Raw genomic sequence first — 18,111 nt, forward strand, 5'->3', positions numbered from 1 at the left:
TACATCCCTACTCCCTACAATTATCTGATGCCCATCTTCTCTCCACTCCGCCCATAGAGTTTGCACTATGGGTGACAGAGCCTTCAGTGTGGCTGGCCCCAACATCTGGAATGCTCTCTCTCAGTGTTTGTGTCAGTGCACATCTGTTGCTTCTTTTAAGTCAAAACTAAAAACTCACCTGTTTAGACTAGCCTTTCCTGATGCTTGGTAATGGTTGTTGGTTGTTGTTGGGGGGGGGATGTTGTTGCTGTTGGTTGTGTTGGGGGGTTGTTATTGTTGGTTGTTGTTGGGGGTGTTATTGCTGTTGGGGGGGATGTTGTTGCTGTTGGTTGTGTTGGGGGGATGTTATTGTTGGTTGTTGTTGGGGGGATGTTATTGTTGGTTGTTGTTGGGGGGATGTTGTTGCTGTTGGTTGTGTTGGGGGGGATGTCGTTGCTGTTGGTTGTGTTGGGGGGTTGTTATTGTTGGTTGTTGTCGGGGGGATGTTGTTGCTGTTGGTTGTGTTGGGGGGGATGTTGTTGCTGTTTGTTGTTGTTGGGGGGATGTTGCTGTTTGTTGTTGTTGGTTGTGTTGGGGGGGTGTTGTTGGTTGCTGTTGGGAGAGTTGTTGTTGGCTTTTGTTGGCTGTTGTTGCAGGATTTAATGATTATTTTAATGAGAGCAAGTAGTTGTTTTTCCTCAGTATATAAATACTAACACAGATCGGTATATGGAGACATTCAGTGCTGTCTCTAATACAGAAAAAGCAAAGGAACAATTTTGTGTGGGCCACTGTACAGTTTCAAAGAAAAGAAAGAAGAGGAGGCTGGACCGTATCTGTAAACAAGCATTTATTTTATATAAAGGAAAATGTTGTAGTTAGTTAAAAACAGGGCTACAAATTAGGCTTCTATTTAGCGCAAATGGAACCTCTTCACTACATCTGTATTCAGCTGCTTTAAGAGCATGCGGTTCACTCATTATACCATTACAAAAGCATTATAGAGAAGGACATCTTATAGTCCTGGTTTTAATGCGTACAGTATGTCCTTGTCTTACGTGGGTTCATATTAAGATATTGCTATTCTTGGTGCAGCAGGTTCATAGATGTACTTTTATTTTGTGTCTAGTAGATGTACCCTATAGTCAGTCCGTGCATCTCACCCACTAAAACCAATTTGATTCACGCTTTCTTACACAATTAATTTGATGGATCTAGATGCGTGTTAAGCAACCGCAGTATCTATATCACTTACTTCAACCCTATCTGGATGAAATGTATGAAATGATTCTGTTCAATTCAATACAACAGGATGGACTCTGATAACATTTCCATTCTAATTATACTGATATAGTACTGAGGCACATCACATTCACGAAAGGGAAAAAAAAAAACTCAGAGGCCTTCTAGCGTCAGTATAAATCTCTCATAATTATGACTCAGTATCTCATGATTACAAGTTTGCATCGTGTAATTATGAGGACTCATTTTTATAATTAGGAAATCTTAATGTGATAATGATGAGAGAACTATCCCATATTTTGGATAAAGAAGAAGACCAGTCACCATTGAGAAGACGGACTGTGAGACATACAGTAATATATCCTGCTTGGTTAGAGGCTTAGAAAGACACTGAGTCACTGACTATTCCTCACGGAGATATTCATATCGCATGTCAACACTGCCCCAGAAACTTTACAGTAGTTATTGGACTTGTTAATGTGTAGAACACTTTAAGATTTACTCAGACCTGTGTTAGGTGATTTTTGCACGCTAAGGGGACAGCTTGACATGGCAACCTTGCTCACAGTATTCACACATCTAGCAGATACCGAGCAACATTGGCATTTGTTCCGAGTCATGTTTGTTGCCATCTGGTGACTTTAAGTCTGACTTTCACTCTCCTTTTAGCTCTTTTTTGGTTTCCACTAAGCTTCTAAATGCTCCACTGTGTCCATCAGCTAGTTGTTAACTTTGCGTTTTTGCCATTAAAGGTGCTCTGTGGACTTGTCTTTACATGAAGTGCTACTCACTAAATGTATTGTCTGTATTCTTTAGTTGTTTAAAAAAATGTTGAACGCATTTCCTTCATTTTTAAGGCCAATTTTTCTAAAACATTTCAAAAATCTAAATTGTTTTGCTAGCTCGCTGGCTTCCTCCTCGTCTCTTCCGCCACTTTGTTTCATTTCTAGTAGTGTCACTGCTGACTGGAACAGCATGAAACCATTGGCTGGAATGTGATGCATCACTCATGTGTGCATGTGTCCTCGTGCATGTGCACAATATCAAACAGCATACCCCGTGTTCAGACTGAACTGAATTACATTTAGAGTTTCTGAGATCACATCTTTAAGATAGACAGTCTGCACTATCCCTTGCAAGTAATCAGATTGGATTTCTGTGTCCAGACACCACAAACCTATCTGCATGGGTTGCTGTGGTAATAACGCAGGCATCAGCAACTACATTGAAGCATGAGAAATGAAGATCCATCATCTCCCTCTCCAAACAATCTTGCTTCCAAGTCGCGGAGTAAACAATTTATATCAGTGTAACTTTCCACAGACTACTGTTCTCTGTGTTGTCTCCCGTTTCACTTTGTTGGCAGTAGCAGCTCTGATGCACTTCAGTCTCTCTGGATTTAACATCGTCAAAGACGCTTTGAAATATGAGAGCCCAGAGCGTCTGGACTGAGATGCATCTGTGGAAATCCGATTTTAAACCACATTTCAAACCACCTCCAAATGTGGGTTGGATCTGATCGGCAAAAATCACGTGTTTTTCTGCTGTCCAGACTTCCTAAGATCAGTCTGGAACAACCGACATGGATGAGAGTGAACCAAGATAATTAGCTGTGCTGATAGCTGTGGCTTGTAAAACCAAAACAATGACATAAAATACACTAAAATGCTCCATAGAGCTGAGGGGAACTTCCGTGTTTTTCGATAATTCACTTTGGGTTCACCATTGCAATGGCTTCTTTCAACACCAAGTAGTCTCTTGATCCACTGTTCATATAGAAATATTGATTCTAGCTGCTTTAAGGTTTCTCTAGTAATCTACCAGCCCCAAGTCACAGTCACCAGTGTAACACTAATGAGAATTCTCTCACATAATAACAAGATTGAGTTCTTACATGTCTGCCTAGATGCAAAAGAATAAAATATCAGGTTTTACTGATCCACTGGATTTGGAGCGCAGCGCCCTTAATGTTTGTGCTTTCACTCGTGTGTGTGTCGTCCTCAGGGGCCACTGAAGTAATGATACAGCTACTGCATTTTTAAACGACTGCACAAAAATAAAACTGAATCTGTGAGCTACCTGTCTGGTAGAACTCTCTTGCTGTAGAAATCAGGCAATCCATCCTCCAGCATATTGACTCCTCCGTTCTCTGAGCAATGCTACACACACAAACACACAGGAAACAGATAGAATAACAGGATAACAATGATCAATCCACCATGTCGTCAGAAAGCTGAAAGGCTGACAAAAGGTATTATCATTTCAAATGGCTGGCTGGCTGGCAAAATCCAATCGACTGCCAAAAGAAGTGTGTTTGTAAAACAACTCCTCATCATGCTGCGCTAACTGAGTTTGTACCGATTTAGAAAAAGCTTTTTACAAAGTCTCAAAACAAACAAGCTGCTAAGTTAGAGGCTGCCCCGGGGCCCTTGGGAGATGCTTGTTCATGATTATCATTTGAGTCACAGAGACACATGCGACAGCTTCCTGCTTTAAAAGGAACTTATTTTTAGAAAGTGCCACTGGCATGGAAAACAAGATAAATAACAGTTTACACAGAGCAGTCACAAGATAAAAAAAAACCCTAAAACCTATACATGTCGGGTTTACTTTTTCACCTCTGCACCCACTCTTTTGTGGAAACATGGACGTGGATGAGGTAAAAAATGGGGCACTTAAACTGGCACAATAAAAACTCCTTTACCTTCTAGGTGCCATAAAAAAGACCAGACACCATTTTAAAAGTGCTAGCTGTTAGAATCTGGTGAGCATACAGATCCAATACATTTGTTCACGTTGGAGAAACTGCACTGCAGATTTTTCTCCATCAGCAGAAGCTCGAGGGAAAGGTGAAGCTGCCTACTGAAGCTCATAATGAGGTTAAAGGTTTGCCAGCAACTTACAGATTCTGGGGGAAGGTGCCCTGCTCTGTGTCTCCGTGGTGGGCGAGGCCTTACGTGGGTCACGTGACGCAAGGGCGAGCCGTTGGTGGGGAGGGTTGACAGACACTCCCATGATGCTGAGTGGGTGAGCGGGGTTGAGTGCGGTGGAGCAGAGGGCGTCGGAGAGGGACTGGCCTCATCACCTAGACCTCCAAATAAGCACACAATTATTTTCATGTCAGCCCACATTTTGAACTCTTTGATTTTGATTACACAGACAAAGTTGCTTTTAAAATGATTTTGCATTTTAAAAGAAGCCCATAGCCACACTAGCTGCCCTCTGAGGCAGAAAATGGATGAAAATGGAGAGGGGCCTCTCTGTTATTCCTGGACCATTACCACTAATGGGGCAAAAAATGTCAAGTTTGGCCTGAGGGCAGTATCAGAGAAAAGGCTGTGTTATTGTTAAATAGGGTTAATCCATTCATTCTAAGATATTACATGCTGGAAATAACACAGTTGCTATTAGCATTAGCATAAGTATGACCACGGGGTGAGAAAAGTTAAAGGCAGATTAAATATTGAAAGACCAGAGTAATTTCATCATGGCAAGGTGCACACCACTTATATGGCTGAAGAAATACAGTACTTCTCCTCCTCATTTTACTACAAATAGAGAGTCAATTGACCCTGACCCTGCTATCACTGTAAATACATCATGCTGTATGAGCACTTCAGGGAAATTAGCTGCGCATCGGGGCACACAAACTCACTCAGTCTGGTGGAGACGGGACGAATTCTTCTAGTTCTGGAGCTCCGCTTCTTAATAGCCATCGTGTCCTTTTGTTAAAGCAGAAAATGTTTAATGAGCGGTGACTTGTACCGACAGTGCATTTCGAAGTATTAGCATAAATGTTTTCAACAACAAACAATGAAAAACACTTTGCCTTTATTTCACAGGAATTTTGCTTGGTTGCTTTACAGCACATAACAGGAGAGTGGAGAAAAAGGTTTCAGACATTTGGGAGAAGAGTGGAGGGAATGAAAAGCTGATGAGGGAATTACTTTCAACAAGTTTGTCCTTCTCAGTGAAGAAAAGAACACATACAATGTACAAGAGTGAAGAGGAGGGAATCAGCAGCTTCTTTGCAGTGGGAATCTACAGGGATTATGGGAAATGTTGCCGGATTTTGAGAAAGACTCACACTAAAAATACAGCAGCAATTACATATTGTACAGTAGTACATGTATAAGCACACTACAATAACATACTAAATTAAAGCTGCAAGCAGCGTTGAACGGGCCCTCGCAGGCCACGCGGGTCGGGCCGTGCTGCTGTCGGGGCGTGCTCCTTACCCGGACCCATTGCCCCGTTATTGTGCGGGCATGTCTTAATTGATAGCCAAAAAGTGGTTTTGTGTTGATAATAGCGCCACCCGCTGGTGATATTTGGTGTGTGAGTTACAGGGGCCGGTCTATACCACCCCAATCAGTTTCATATCCATAAGTGTTATGGTGTGGGCACAGTGCCAATTATAAAATGAAACTGCCACCAGAGCGCCACCTAGTGTCGGATGGGTAAGACCTTCGTCAGCTGGCCTCAGGAGGGTATTGGCAATAATTCTACCAAGTTTCGTGTTAATGGGACCAACCGATGTGGAGATATAAAATACTTCAATTTAAAGAGCGCCACCTAGTGGTCATCGGATAATATTTTGCACAGAGCCTTAGGGGCTCATGGAAAAGTAGTACCCTGAGTTTCACGTCATTCGGACACACCAATGTGGAGATATGCAACACTTCCTGTTTTGACCCGAATCCACAGGAAGTAGTTATGTAATAACTTGAGCATTCTTTGGCGTATCAAAATTCTTTTAATAAATTTTTGTCAGAAGGGTCCACAGATGGTGTGTGCAAAGTTTCGTGCAAATCGGTGAAATTGCCTGGGAGGAGTTCGAAAAAGTAGGTTTTCGACATTCCGCGAGCTAGCCAAAAAAACCGGTAGGCGGAAATGGGCGTGGCCTATCTCAGGAGATTCAGCACAATTCACTGAAAGCGTGGATGTAAGGTTTTTGAATGTGCGACAAAGTATGTGGGAGTTATTAGGCAAAACGCACCTAGTGCTGAAAATTCATAACGACAGCAGATTATAAAATTTTTCGCCAGGCCAAATGTGTTTGCCAAATAAAATCGCGTTTTCATACATGTTCAGGTAGTGAAAAATGCGATCATTTGCGACAAAGAAAAACTAAAAATAATAATCATTACAAAAACAATAGGGTCCTCGCAGTTTCACTGCTCGGGCCCTAATAATTAGATCTGTAACAAATGATAATTTCAATCAATGTATCAGTCTTTGTTTTGATTTGACTGATTCCAACATTAATCTTAAAATTCCAAAATAGTGAAAATGTCAGACGTGTGAGAGGACGAGGGCACATTCTCAAATTTCAACAGCCCAAATCCAACAGTGTTTAATTACAGGATTTACTACAGAGGAAAAATAGCATCGGCTCACATTCAGAAGCTGAAACTGGTGAATATTTTTCATTCGAGAAATGATTTAAACTATCAGCTGATTGGCAAAATTGTTATTCATTTGATGCAAATCAGCCAATTGAATTAAATATATTGGTAATTCATTCATGATGAATAATTCTACATATATTTTCACCTTCCAAGCACACACACATACATTATTAGCATGTCCTCAGACACTTACAATTCCCAGGTTGACGCCCAAGTCCTCATCAGGAAAATCCAGAGACTCTATTAATCTCGACTGTCTGATCGTGCGCCTGCCCGTCCCGACGTCATCCCAACGCTTTGCCTGCGACACCTGCCGCAGCTGATGCAACACACACATCAAACACACGCATGAACACACACACACACACACACACACACACACACACACACACACACACACACACACACACACACACACACACACACACACACACACACACACACACACACACACACACACACACACACACACAGCACAGATGACACCTGAAATGACCTCCTTCAGCACAATCTCAGAGGAGAAGTGTGTCTGCCCTCGTACCGCAGAATTTCACAAACAAAACAAAGGGTACTTTGCTGCAGTTTGCAGAGCCCAAGAAGAATATGAATAAAATACAATATCTTGATTATCAAAGTGGAGGGAGGCATGATAGAGGACAAACTGGCACTGCGGTAAAACAGAGGCAGGAAAATGAGATGTAACAGTAGAAGCAGTGCATGGAATGTAAAGCAGAGCGGGGCAGGCGGTGTTATTGCCAAAAGTCTATTTTTTGCCTCCTTTTCCACTGGCTTCATTTTAAACAATTCTGTTTTATTGAGAGGAGAACCTGCAGGGTTTAATCATAGCCTCAATGGACTCAAATCGAGTTGTTATGTTGTTTCAAAGTGCAATATTCTCCTTAAAAAAGCTGCTCTATACTTATAACCCTTCATCCTGATATGGTAATGACACACAGCAGCTCAGACGTGGTGCCTACTCAATCACTTAAAGACACTTCATATTAAACACACAACCTTATTGGCAGCACAGGAGATTTCTATCACAAATTTTAACACATAATCAGAATTTTATGGCTCCTCTGCGCTACAGGAAGTCTTTCATACGAGACCAGAGAGTCATAAGGAGCTTCTGCTCTTAAATCAAATTAGCTCACTAGTGTTTCTTACCAAATTATAACTTTTACTTTAAGTTTTGATTTAGTAAGCTAAGTGTTGACTTTTGATGCTTCTGATATGTGCTGTACATTGATGTGCCAGGAGGCAGAGTTTACTGATTTTGCAACATTTAATAATTAATGTGCGTGACACACTGACATATTCCATAGTTATTGTGAGACTGTTCACACGAATCCATTACTCATCGTACTGTAGAAAAATATTGACCCGCAGCCCAAATGAGTGAGCATACACAGCAGTGATTCAACTGCAGAGGGTTACTCATAGATTATATAGAGAAGCAATTAAAATAAATTGTTGTTTTGGTGAGCAGCAAGAAAAGATATAAGACTATGGCCCTTTTTAAAGCACGTACCTCTGATCAATGTAAGAGCTTCATTCATTCATAGGTTTCAATTTCTGTAGATTTGAATGCTTTACTCCAAAACTTACTTTGAGATTGCGGATATAAACCTAAAGGAGTCGCTTTTTGCTGAGAGTTAGATGGAGTCTTGTCATCGCTGTGACTTTGCCAGGTAACCGGCAAAGTCTCCAGGAAGTTGTTGTTTCCCACTTATCATTTTTAAAAGTAGGTGTTGTTAATTAGTCAGTGTTGCAGCTGCAGGTAGGTAGAAGTAGGTAAGTGGAAAGTGCAAGAAAAAGCTTCTTCTCTCTGCTTCCTGTCTGTATGCTAGGCTACCATCTCCTGGCTCCAGATACAGATCAAGCAGATAGACATAAGAGCCTTATCAATTTTCTCATCCTACATGTAACTCTCTGCAAGAAGGCAGATAAGGCTAATTCCCAAAAAAACATAATTTCAAAACTATGAAATTAAAGCTGAAATCTGGCTTGAGATGAATATAATGCCCACCTTTTAGTTAACATTTACAAAAAGGGGGGATTCTTCTGTGGATTGCACCACTCTCCAATCTTTGCTGTGAAATTTCATCATGTCCTTCAGTGATAAATAAATCAAAATCAAGGTGAAACAACTTTGTGAACCTCAGTCTAGAGGTGAGGGGAAAAAATCTTTGTTATTGTTCTGCTTTGTCTCTTTTGAAAGACTTTCTTGATACAGAAAAGTCAATTTAAAACCCAATCTCATCATTATGATCCCCTCTAGGTTCCTTTAAGGGTACCTCCACCAATATTACACATTAAAGCATTTTTACAGGTCTCGGGGAGGACTACTGCGTGTGAAAAACTAGTATAAAGTCTTTTGTGGCTCCAGATGAAGCTGCATGTACTCTGATAAATTGCCTTCAGTGATCACTGGCCAACTTAGAGTATGGGTGATGTAGTCGGCAGGTTTTGAAAAGGAAGAGGAATGTGTGAAATAAAAAAGGCGACATGGATCATTTGTTTTCAAATTGTCTATAACGAGTCCAACAGTGTTATAGGAGTGCAATACTAGACCAGTGATTGCTTTCCAAAACCTTGCTCCTACATTACCCATGATGCAACTTATCAGATTAATTGCAACATCCTTTGGAGCAGCATTTTCATATATGCAGTTGTACTCCCCAAGACCTGTAAACACACTTTAATGTGTTAAATTGGTGGCATTACGTAACAGAAAAGACGTAAACGTGCATCATATTAGCATTCAAAGCTAGGCTACTTCTTGAGTTTTGGTGAGGAGACTGAGCAAAGATAATGGAAGTAAATTAATCTGTTTTACTTTAATTATGGGTCATTACAAGTATGCTTTAAAGTGGCAAGGAGTGACACATGAAGGAAAAATAAATCATGTATAGAAATCAAACATTCTTATGCATGTAAATGCATCGAAAATCAGGTTAAAATCGCATCTTAGCCCTCTGAATCAGAATTGAATTGTGAGGTGCACCCCTAAAGATTTCAGCTTTAAACAATGAAACAGTGTTTTTCTACATCACTACAAAGAAGTCATGCAGTAAAGCGATATTACCAGTACCAGGGTTTTATGAGTGGTATACAGCTCTTGTAGAATCTGATCCACGATTGTGTTGGTCAGATAGGAGACCACGGACAACTTCACCTCCCTGAAAAGAGGAGAGCACAGGACAAGAGAAGAGGGAATGCCAATTAGACCAGTGTGTTAGCTCAGGTTCGCTGCTTGACCTGAACTGTTTGACCGGCTCTCGTTCTTACTCCAGGGCTCTGTTAATATCCTCGGCTGCTCTCTCCATGAGGGCGCTGCGGATGGCCGAGCGAGGGATGGAAACTTGTTCAGAGATGGACGAGAGAGGCGGGCTGAGTCTCTCGGCGGCCGAGCAGGACATGGGACACAACTCGCGGCACAGAGACACCATAGAGTCCACGACCACCTGGACACAATTGACCCAAAACACATATATTTCCAAAGCACTGAATTATTTATGCAGTGTTTTTTTAACTGGTACTTGGTCTCATCTTTTATTTATGTGCATTGCTGCAATCCATTCATCCATGTATGAACTTGTATGATCCATTCACACCTTTAACTTTATCTGTTCACACCAAAGTTGAATATTTGTGCTTGAATACATCAGTCAAAATTCCCCAAATTATATTATTGCAGTTGTATTTATCTTGACCTTCAAATTAGAAATGTAGCCTGGTGCATAAAAAATAAATTGTAAATTGAAATGTAATTTGTGCTCAATTGTGCTGCAATGCAATACAAACTATTCAGATTTGTCGTCAGGGTGTGCCGTTTCTTTATCACTCGACTCCACTGTGCTACTGAACCCCAAAGGGAACAGAATGGAACTAAAAACATATTAAATCGTTCCTTCCCTGTGAATTTAAATGCTACATTTCTTTTGAAGTCAGCATACCTGTGCCGCACACACACAGCCGCATGCTATTAATGGGCAATTTAAATGCAACTAGTCCAGAACTCAGCTACTGTTTAAAATACAGATCCATCGGGGAACGGCCGTTTCTGCAATTAGAGCCTCGGCTTCACCTCCCACCTACCTGCAGCTCTTTGTCTGCAGCTTTGGCCAGTTCTCCAGCCAGAGTGTCCAGTCGCTGTTTGACGGGGCCATCTACTGACAACACATGGGCCAGCTCGCACAGAGAGGGATACAGCTGATACAAACACACAACCAGACAGGGAAGATAAAGAGTTAAAAAGGATTGTTACCAAAAAGGAAAAAGCTAAGCAGAATGATCCTTTTCTGAAACTTCTAACACTATAAATATACCATTATTGTTATCATTAATGTGTAAGAAGTATTTTGATGTCGTAGCCAGATGGATTTACCTTTGACTATATTAAACTGTTGACTGGTTTAATAACAGTAAAAATCTGTTTAATCAATAAAACAAAATCATCATATTTTAGAAGCTGCATTGTTTTGTGTACTAAATTGGTACCATTTTCTATTTCATTATTTTATTCATAAATAATTTTGATTTAAAAATACATTAAAAAGAACAGTTGCCAGGTTGGGAAAATTCTCGAGCTCTACTAACTTTTGCTTATTAGAAAGACAGAGACCTGTGAGCATTATTATTATGACTTACAAGGTACAGGTAATTCATAATCTTGAATTTGTGGTTTAATAGGTGATAATATGTCTGATATACAGTTTATGGACGTGAAATTCCTTTGTTACTGTAACAATTTGTGGTGATTTTCATTTTGTTGTTTGATGTTTTCTGTAACTTCAAATGCATTGCAATGCTCGCAGTAAGTCACGTGTATTCCTACAGTACATACACTGTATATACTGTGTGGTAGAAACACAACTCTAAAACAAGTTTCCTTTCATCTTAAATGCCGACCTGAGGGCTTATTTTATGTATTATTGAATTTATTCATGACAGACAGATGTCAACCTAAAAGTAATTATTTCCTCATTCTTTCCAAACAACTGATCTATAAAGTATAAGTTATTAATTAACTATAATAAAGTCAGTAGTTGCAGCTTTTTAAACCATTTATAAAGGGTGCCTCATTAAAGTGTAAAAAATCTTAAGCTGCAAAATAACTAAAATACCTATGTATATTAGTGTAATGAATGGAATGGAATGGGCTCTACAATATTCCCCAATGAAAGTACAAAGTACAAGTATAAAGTACAAGAACCTCAAAACTGCACTGAAACAAAAAAATACAAATAGATTTTTTGGCCACTTGGCGTCATTCACATATCATCACTTAAGAAGCTGATATGGTGAACTTGCCCTTTTACACATCCCACAAAACATTAGCATTCATTCCGAGTTGACTCCTTCAACAAAGAGTTATTTATTCTTAATCTAAAAACATAAACAGTAGTGTAGGCCCTTTAAATACAGTGCCTGTAGTCTACTTATCGTCAACCATTGGCTGAAATATGTAAACTTTATGTAAACTAGAGATAATGCACACTTTCTTTTGATGCCTGTACCACACATTATAATATAACACACTCACACGGCTGATATATCGATTGTCTGATGTTATTGGTATCACCGTCAATGTTGTCTGAGACTGGCTGATATGAAAACTAGAGATTATGATGAACGATGTGAGGTGAGGTTTACTGTTTCAGTGCACCTATGTCCTTTTAGATAATAGGTTATTGTTGAACTGTAAAATGTCCTGCCTCCTTAACATGTCAAGTGTTTCATGAGGGATCATTGTAAAACTGAGTGCTAATTGGCCAGTAGATCAATAAAGGAACTGTTTACTCCCCAATATCGATAGTAGCTGGCTCTAGTGAGTGTACACACTGTCAAAAAACGTCCTCACTCTGTTGAATAAAACCGGTTCCAGTCCTCACAATGAAGCAAGTACACCTGCAAATACATACACATGACCACACACACATAAAATAAAGCAGGAGTCTCCTCACAGCTCTTGAGTCCCTGGCTTCTTTGAGGATCTGTCTGGCCGTCTGCACATCCTCTCCTTCCTCGCACCCTTTCAGGACGCACACCTGCTGCTGCACCCGCACACACAGCCGCTCCATCACCTACACACACATGAAACACATTCAAAACAAACACGTGAACGCACATCATCATATGCAGAAATGTCAGTCAAATAACATTCAAACAAAACATCTTGACTTGTTCACCATCATGTGCATAAACACCGACACACACCTGTTCAGCAGTGCTGGTGACAAGGCCCTGGTGCAGCCTGAGAGCCTGTTTCTGGGAGAAACGCTGAGTCTGGTTGTTCCTAAGCAGGGCACGTTGGATCTGTCACACACACACACACACACACACACACACACACACACACACATTGAAAACAAACAAGGAGAGAGAGAGCAGTGGAGATGACAGGTGTTTACAAAGCGCAGTGTGCAGGAGACAGGAGACGAGTCCATTTGCATGGTAATAAGGAGGCTGGAGAGAGAGTTTTGATCCCGAGAAATAAACGGGATGCCATTGATTTATTTTCTTTACTCAGCAGGTGGGAGTGTTCACTGCTTATTCATCTTATGCAAAGAAAGGTGGAATCAAGGGTTGCTCAAGGACTTAGGATCTTCGCTGACAATGCGCAGACAAACAAGGACCCCAACCTAAGTGACAGCCTTGTACGCTACATACTCACTCTTAGACTAGAACCAGAAAATGATCCATTAGGCTAGTTCCACAGCAGATAGAAATATATCATGTTAAACCAATGCACAGATATAGTGTTTCTGGAGACGGATCGGAAATGCTCCATCACTATCCAGGCCTCGGGGGATGTTGGGCATGATTGACTGACAGCCGAGCCGCCAGGGCAACAGCGTATGACACGCAATGTAAACAGACTTGCTCTGTTAACTGCAGTCTACAAGCCATGTGACAAACAGCATCTGGCTAGCGATGGTACTAAAGAAAAATGACCACACCACTCAGTATCTAAGATGACAGTTTCTCTTATTTAGTCACAGCCACCACTCTTGTCTACTCTGCCCATTTTTCCATTATGAATATTTGTTTTGAAGGTGCAAGATAAGATACGTGTCAAGGCAAAAAGAGACAATACGCCCAAAAAGATAACATTCATTGTTTGCACACAGTCTTTGTCTCTTTTGCGTATTCATCATAGGCTGTCAGTAAATATCAGTCAGAGAGAAGGTTACTGCTTAAGGTGGATGTGCCTTGAAAGTTAAGGTTTTCACTGTCTGTATGAAAAATCGATGTCCAATTACTTAGCTAGATAACAGCACGTGGACACATATATGAAAAGACAGGGTCACCACCTTCACCCCAACACAACCACATCAGAAATGTTGAAGCAACCTGACAAATCAGGAGCTAAAAACAGCATGTTAGCAGTAAGAGAGATACAAAACTGTCCAGTGTGAGCTGGACTGACAAACTTCTAGACAATCTTGATAACATGCCATATGACAAACAGTGACACATCAAACTGATAGAAAGGCACACTTGTTGCATGTTGCTGTCCACTGACTAGCATACAGCTGCTAACAATAACAGCATAAACAGACCCAGGCTTGACAAAGTCTTAACACCCCTGTTTTTAAATAGGACCTACTGTATGATTAACCCAAGTTCCCAAAATGAAGCTGACCTCCACTTTAAGCTAAACCTGCAGCAACCTGCTGTCAAGTCTTTTAGACAAGCAGGTATTAAAAAATGACCTTTTTTTTTAAATAACAATTTGTCTGCTGATGATTAATTACATTTATTTCTAATAACAATATCCTAAAGGGTTTACAACTGTTTCTAACAGTCCAAAATCCACAGATATCCAATTTATTATGACATGGCAATGAATACTCACATTTAAAAGACTGATTTAGGAAATATTCAGCGTATTTTCTTGAAAAATTACCTAAATGATTAGTGAGTTATCAGAATGGTTGCAGATTAATGTTTTGTCAGTCTACTCATCGTTTTGGCTTCAAGCATGGAGCATAAATCAGTGGCAGTGGCGCCCAACAAATCAAAATCTTTTTCTGTATCTCAAAGAATCCCTGACACAGCGCTTTGTAAGTGTCAGTGTCTGCATCCAAACAGTCAGTCCATGAATGTTTATTAGTTGTCACGTACCGCCCCCTACTGGTTGGCTAGTTCTGAACATGCAAAGTACCGCGGTAACCTGAAAAACAGAACACAGTCTGACAACCCATGCTGTGCTGTGAGCCGAGAATAGACGTACAGAGCCCAGCTGTGCTTGCTAAGCTGCGGTGTTAGCATTCCTGTTTTTTTAAGTAGGCTGCAGCAAAACGAAACATGGACACTGGAACAGATAAGAAAAAGAGGACCTCTTTCACTCGGAATAGGATTTTTTTTCTTCATCATGTCAAACTGAAAATGCGTGTTCCTGAAATGCAAAGCTTGCATTGTGCTAGCAAAGAAGGGCAACCTGGATTGTCAACTCAAAACAATGCACAAAACCTAAGAGAAGGATTTTCCTGCCAAAAGCACAAAGCTCCAGCCTACAGCAATAACAAGTAACTGTATTAGACAAGCTAAGAGACCATGTTGAACGTAGCAAACTAGCCATTACAACCATCTCCCAGGTGGCCTGCGAGAGCTACGGGGTAGTTTGTCCTTGCAGGCGTTTCTGAGAAGTGGCTCTGTAGAGAGGCCTGGAGAGACAGGGTGGGATTTTTTCGGTTGGCTACTCTCACAGTTTAGCTTGCTCTTGCTGGTTTCAACAATCTAACCAACCCTGGCTTCAATAATTGTTTTTTTTCCCCCAAGGAATTTGAATTTGAAGTAGCTCTTCTTCATTCCTTAATTGAGAGAGACTGAGATATTTGCCTGCCATGTGAACATGATAAACTGAACAACTAAGGCAGGTATCAAGTGCTTCAGTTTATATAAAGGCATTTGTAATCTCTCCTGTTGTACTGGTTAGATACAGAAAATCAAATATTCAGAAGACATTAGCAAGTCTGTGACAAGTAATTGATAAAATTGGCATTCCAGGTGCAGGTTCTCCACAACAGCAATATAATAACCTGTGAAAAACGTTCACATTTTATCATCACCTCTCTCACACTCATGCAAATTAAAGTCATTCATCAAAGCCATTATTCACTCTGAGCCTAATTGTCAGGTAATGCTATTATTCACCACCTGCAAGTTTCAGAACATGACACAGCAAATTCAGATGTCACAAAGCGAAGGAAACAAAGCTCCTCTCACCTTGGTCAGGGCCTGGTCCGTCTTCTCCGGGGCGCTGCGGTACGCCTGAGTGACATCACTGAGGGGGAGGGGCATGTACTGAAGGGTGAAGTTGCTGTTAAGTGGAGGGAGAAGGGAGAGAAAGAGGGAGGAAAGAAAGATTACCCTCACAATAAGAAGGTGGAAGAACTGTGATGTTAACAGGAACAAACAGGAAACACCCAGAGCACTTAGAACAGTTGTCTCCAATTCCCTAATACGCAAATACGCCACACACACACACACACACACACACACACACACACACACACACACACACACACACACACATAAAAAAAAAAGGGTTTGACTGGCACGCAAGTCAGACGACTGATGAAACACTGTGTAATAGTAAACACTGTACAGAGATGGGTATCAGCCTTTCATATGGGTCTATGTGTGACTCATCCTTCCTATGTGTGTATTCCCATCTTCAAACGTTTTTTTTTTTGTTTTTTTTGGGGGTGTGTGCGCGCGTCGTGCTCGTCTTACTGCTCCAGCGCTCTCGCCACATCTTGGAGGCCCGTCGCTGTGGTGTTGTTGCGATCCCACGTCACACTCCTGAGAGGGATCAAACCGGCAGGAAATCGGGGAGGACAGGCACGGAGAGGAAGAGGAAGAAGATCAGTCGCTTTCTGAAGCTCCCAACACACACATACACACACACACACGAGGCATAGTATCATCGTTACAGCACTTATCTGACCATGCAGCTGCACAGACACATCACAGATGGATTAACAAGACATTTGTCAGGACTTTTATTCCCCTTTATTGTATTGCTACATGCATAAACCCAGTTCGTATCACAACATTAGCGATGCCTGAACAACTGCCTTGCAACTAATGAGCTTCTGTTATTTCTCAGCGCTGGTTCTCCACCTACACTCCACGCTGTCTAACTCCCGTTTTTAATGTATCAGTCATTTTCAGCCCTTCTTCCCTTTCATCCATCCCCCTCCCCTCCCTCTCTTCCTTCCCCCACCCCCGACTCTCTCTGCCCTAGAAATTCAATCAGCTAAGCCCAAATCTCACTCCTTAGGTGGTCTCCCTCTCCCATTCCTTCGCAACTTTCTTCCTCTCTTGCCCACATCCATCCTAACACTTGGATCCTACCCTCCTGTTTCACGTGTGTCCTCTTTTACCCCACTCTTTTTGAGCATCTCTATCTACTCCTTCCATCCCTTCCACCTGCAACACACCTTCAAAAAGACACACACACACACACACACACACACACACACACACACACACACACACACACGTCTCCATTCAGTCTCTTCTCTTTTCTAACATTGTATGCCTGAAGGTCATTATCCCTCTTTCCCCTTCTTCCACCGATTCTCCTCGCTATCCCTCCAACCCCTGAGTCTTACCTTCTTATCTCCTACAAGGTTCACTTTGAAGCGCTGCGCTGAACTCACTGTTCTGCCTCTCAGCAACCTCAGTATATCCGCTCTTCAAACCATACCAAACATATTAATTTTCTCTCTGACCCCATTCTTTCATCTGTCCTCTAACACCTCTATAACAGAGTCCTCTGATCTGCAAGGAGAACCCTCCTTAAATCACTCACACACCTGAGTGTTGTGTTGATCTGCAGGGCTTTGCTGAGCATCTTGGCCCCAGAGTCCTCCAGGAGGTTCCCGCTCAAGTCCACCTTCCGTAGGCAGGCGTTGGAGCCCAGAGCGTTGACGAGCACCGTGCCCCGCTGGCGAAGCCTCGAGTCAGACAGGGAGAGGGACTGCAGGACCTGGAGGAGGCAGGAGGAGAAAAGATGGAAGATGTTTTGAAAACGAGAACTGTCATAGATGAAATATGAGTGGTCATGTCTATGTTAGAGGGATAGAGGTTTTTACGAGACATCGACCTGTCATTAGGTGAGGAACAGAGGCAACAAAATTATACGTGTATTCCAGGTAGATTATACTAAGCACGGCTTGTTGAATTAAACTTTTACTTTCAAATTATCTGGACATTTATCTGTGTTTTGATCATTTTTACAAAACGTATCAAATGTAAATTTTTAAGCAAATCAATAAAATATAACAAGAAGCTTGATGAAAATCTGATTTTAAATAAACATTTTCAGCTCAAACCTTCTGCAACTGAATCATTTATTGTTTTTTTTTACTCAGAGATGCCTAGTGCATAATAATGCCCTGCTTATTTGCACTTTTCATTTTTTCTCCACGTTCTTTTATCAGAACAACTTTCTGAGCAG

General features: G+C 41.2%; 1 protein-coding gene across 10 annotated transcripts in view; it reads right to left on the reverse strand.

Moving 5' to 3' along the window:
* The window catches only part of carmil3 (capping protein regulator and myosin 1 linker 3), a 97,412-nt gene that overhangs the window by 13,112 nt on the left and 66,189 nt on the right, over positions 1-18,111 (reverse strand). For 6 of the 10 annotated variants that reach the window (XM_073490466.1, XM_073490474.1, XM_073490473.1 and 3 more), the window contains exons 21-32: positions 17,468-17,640; positions 16,380-16,448; positions 15,870-15,963; positions 12,855-12,953; positions 12,602-12,721; positions 10,734-10,847; positions 9,924-10,099; positions 9,721-9,814; positions 6,826-6,951; positions 4,877-4,943; positions 4,125-4,312; positions 3,301-3,380 (exon numbers count right to left, since the gene is read on the reverse strand). In XM_073490466.1, the coding sequence (XP_073346567.1) occupies positions 3,301-3,380; positions 4,125-4,312; positions 4,877-4,943; positions 6,826-6,951; positions 9,721-9,814; positions 9,924-10,099; positions 10,734-10,847; positions 12,602-12,721; positions 12,855-12,953; positions 15,870-15,963; positions 16,380-16,448; positions 17,468-17,640 (1,400 nt within the window). The remainder of the gene's footprint in view (positions 1-3,300; positions 3,381-4,124; positions 4,313-4,876; positions 4,944-6,825; positions 6,952-9,720; positions 9,815-9,923; positions 10,100-10,733; positions 10,848-12,601; positions 12,722-12,854; positions 12,954-15,869; positions 15,964-16,379; positions 16,449-17,467; positions 17,641-18,111) is intronic. The other 4 variants (XM_073490469.1, XM_073490467.1, XM_073490468.1 and 1 more) reach the window with 3 other exon arrangements.

Source organism: Pagrus major, chromosome 21, assembly GCF_040436345.1.
Source record: "Pagrus major chromosome 21, Pma_NU_1.0".
Classification (NCBI taxonomy): domain Eukaryota; kingdom Metazoa; phylum Chordata; class Actinopteri; order Spariformes; family Sparidae; genus Pagrus; species Pagrus major.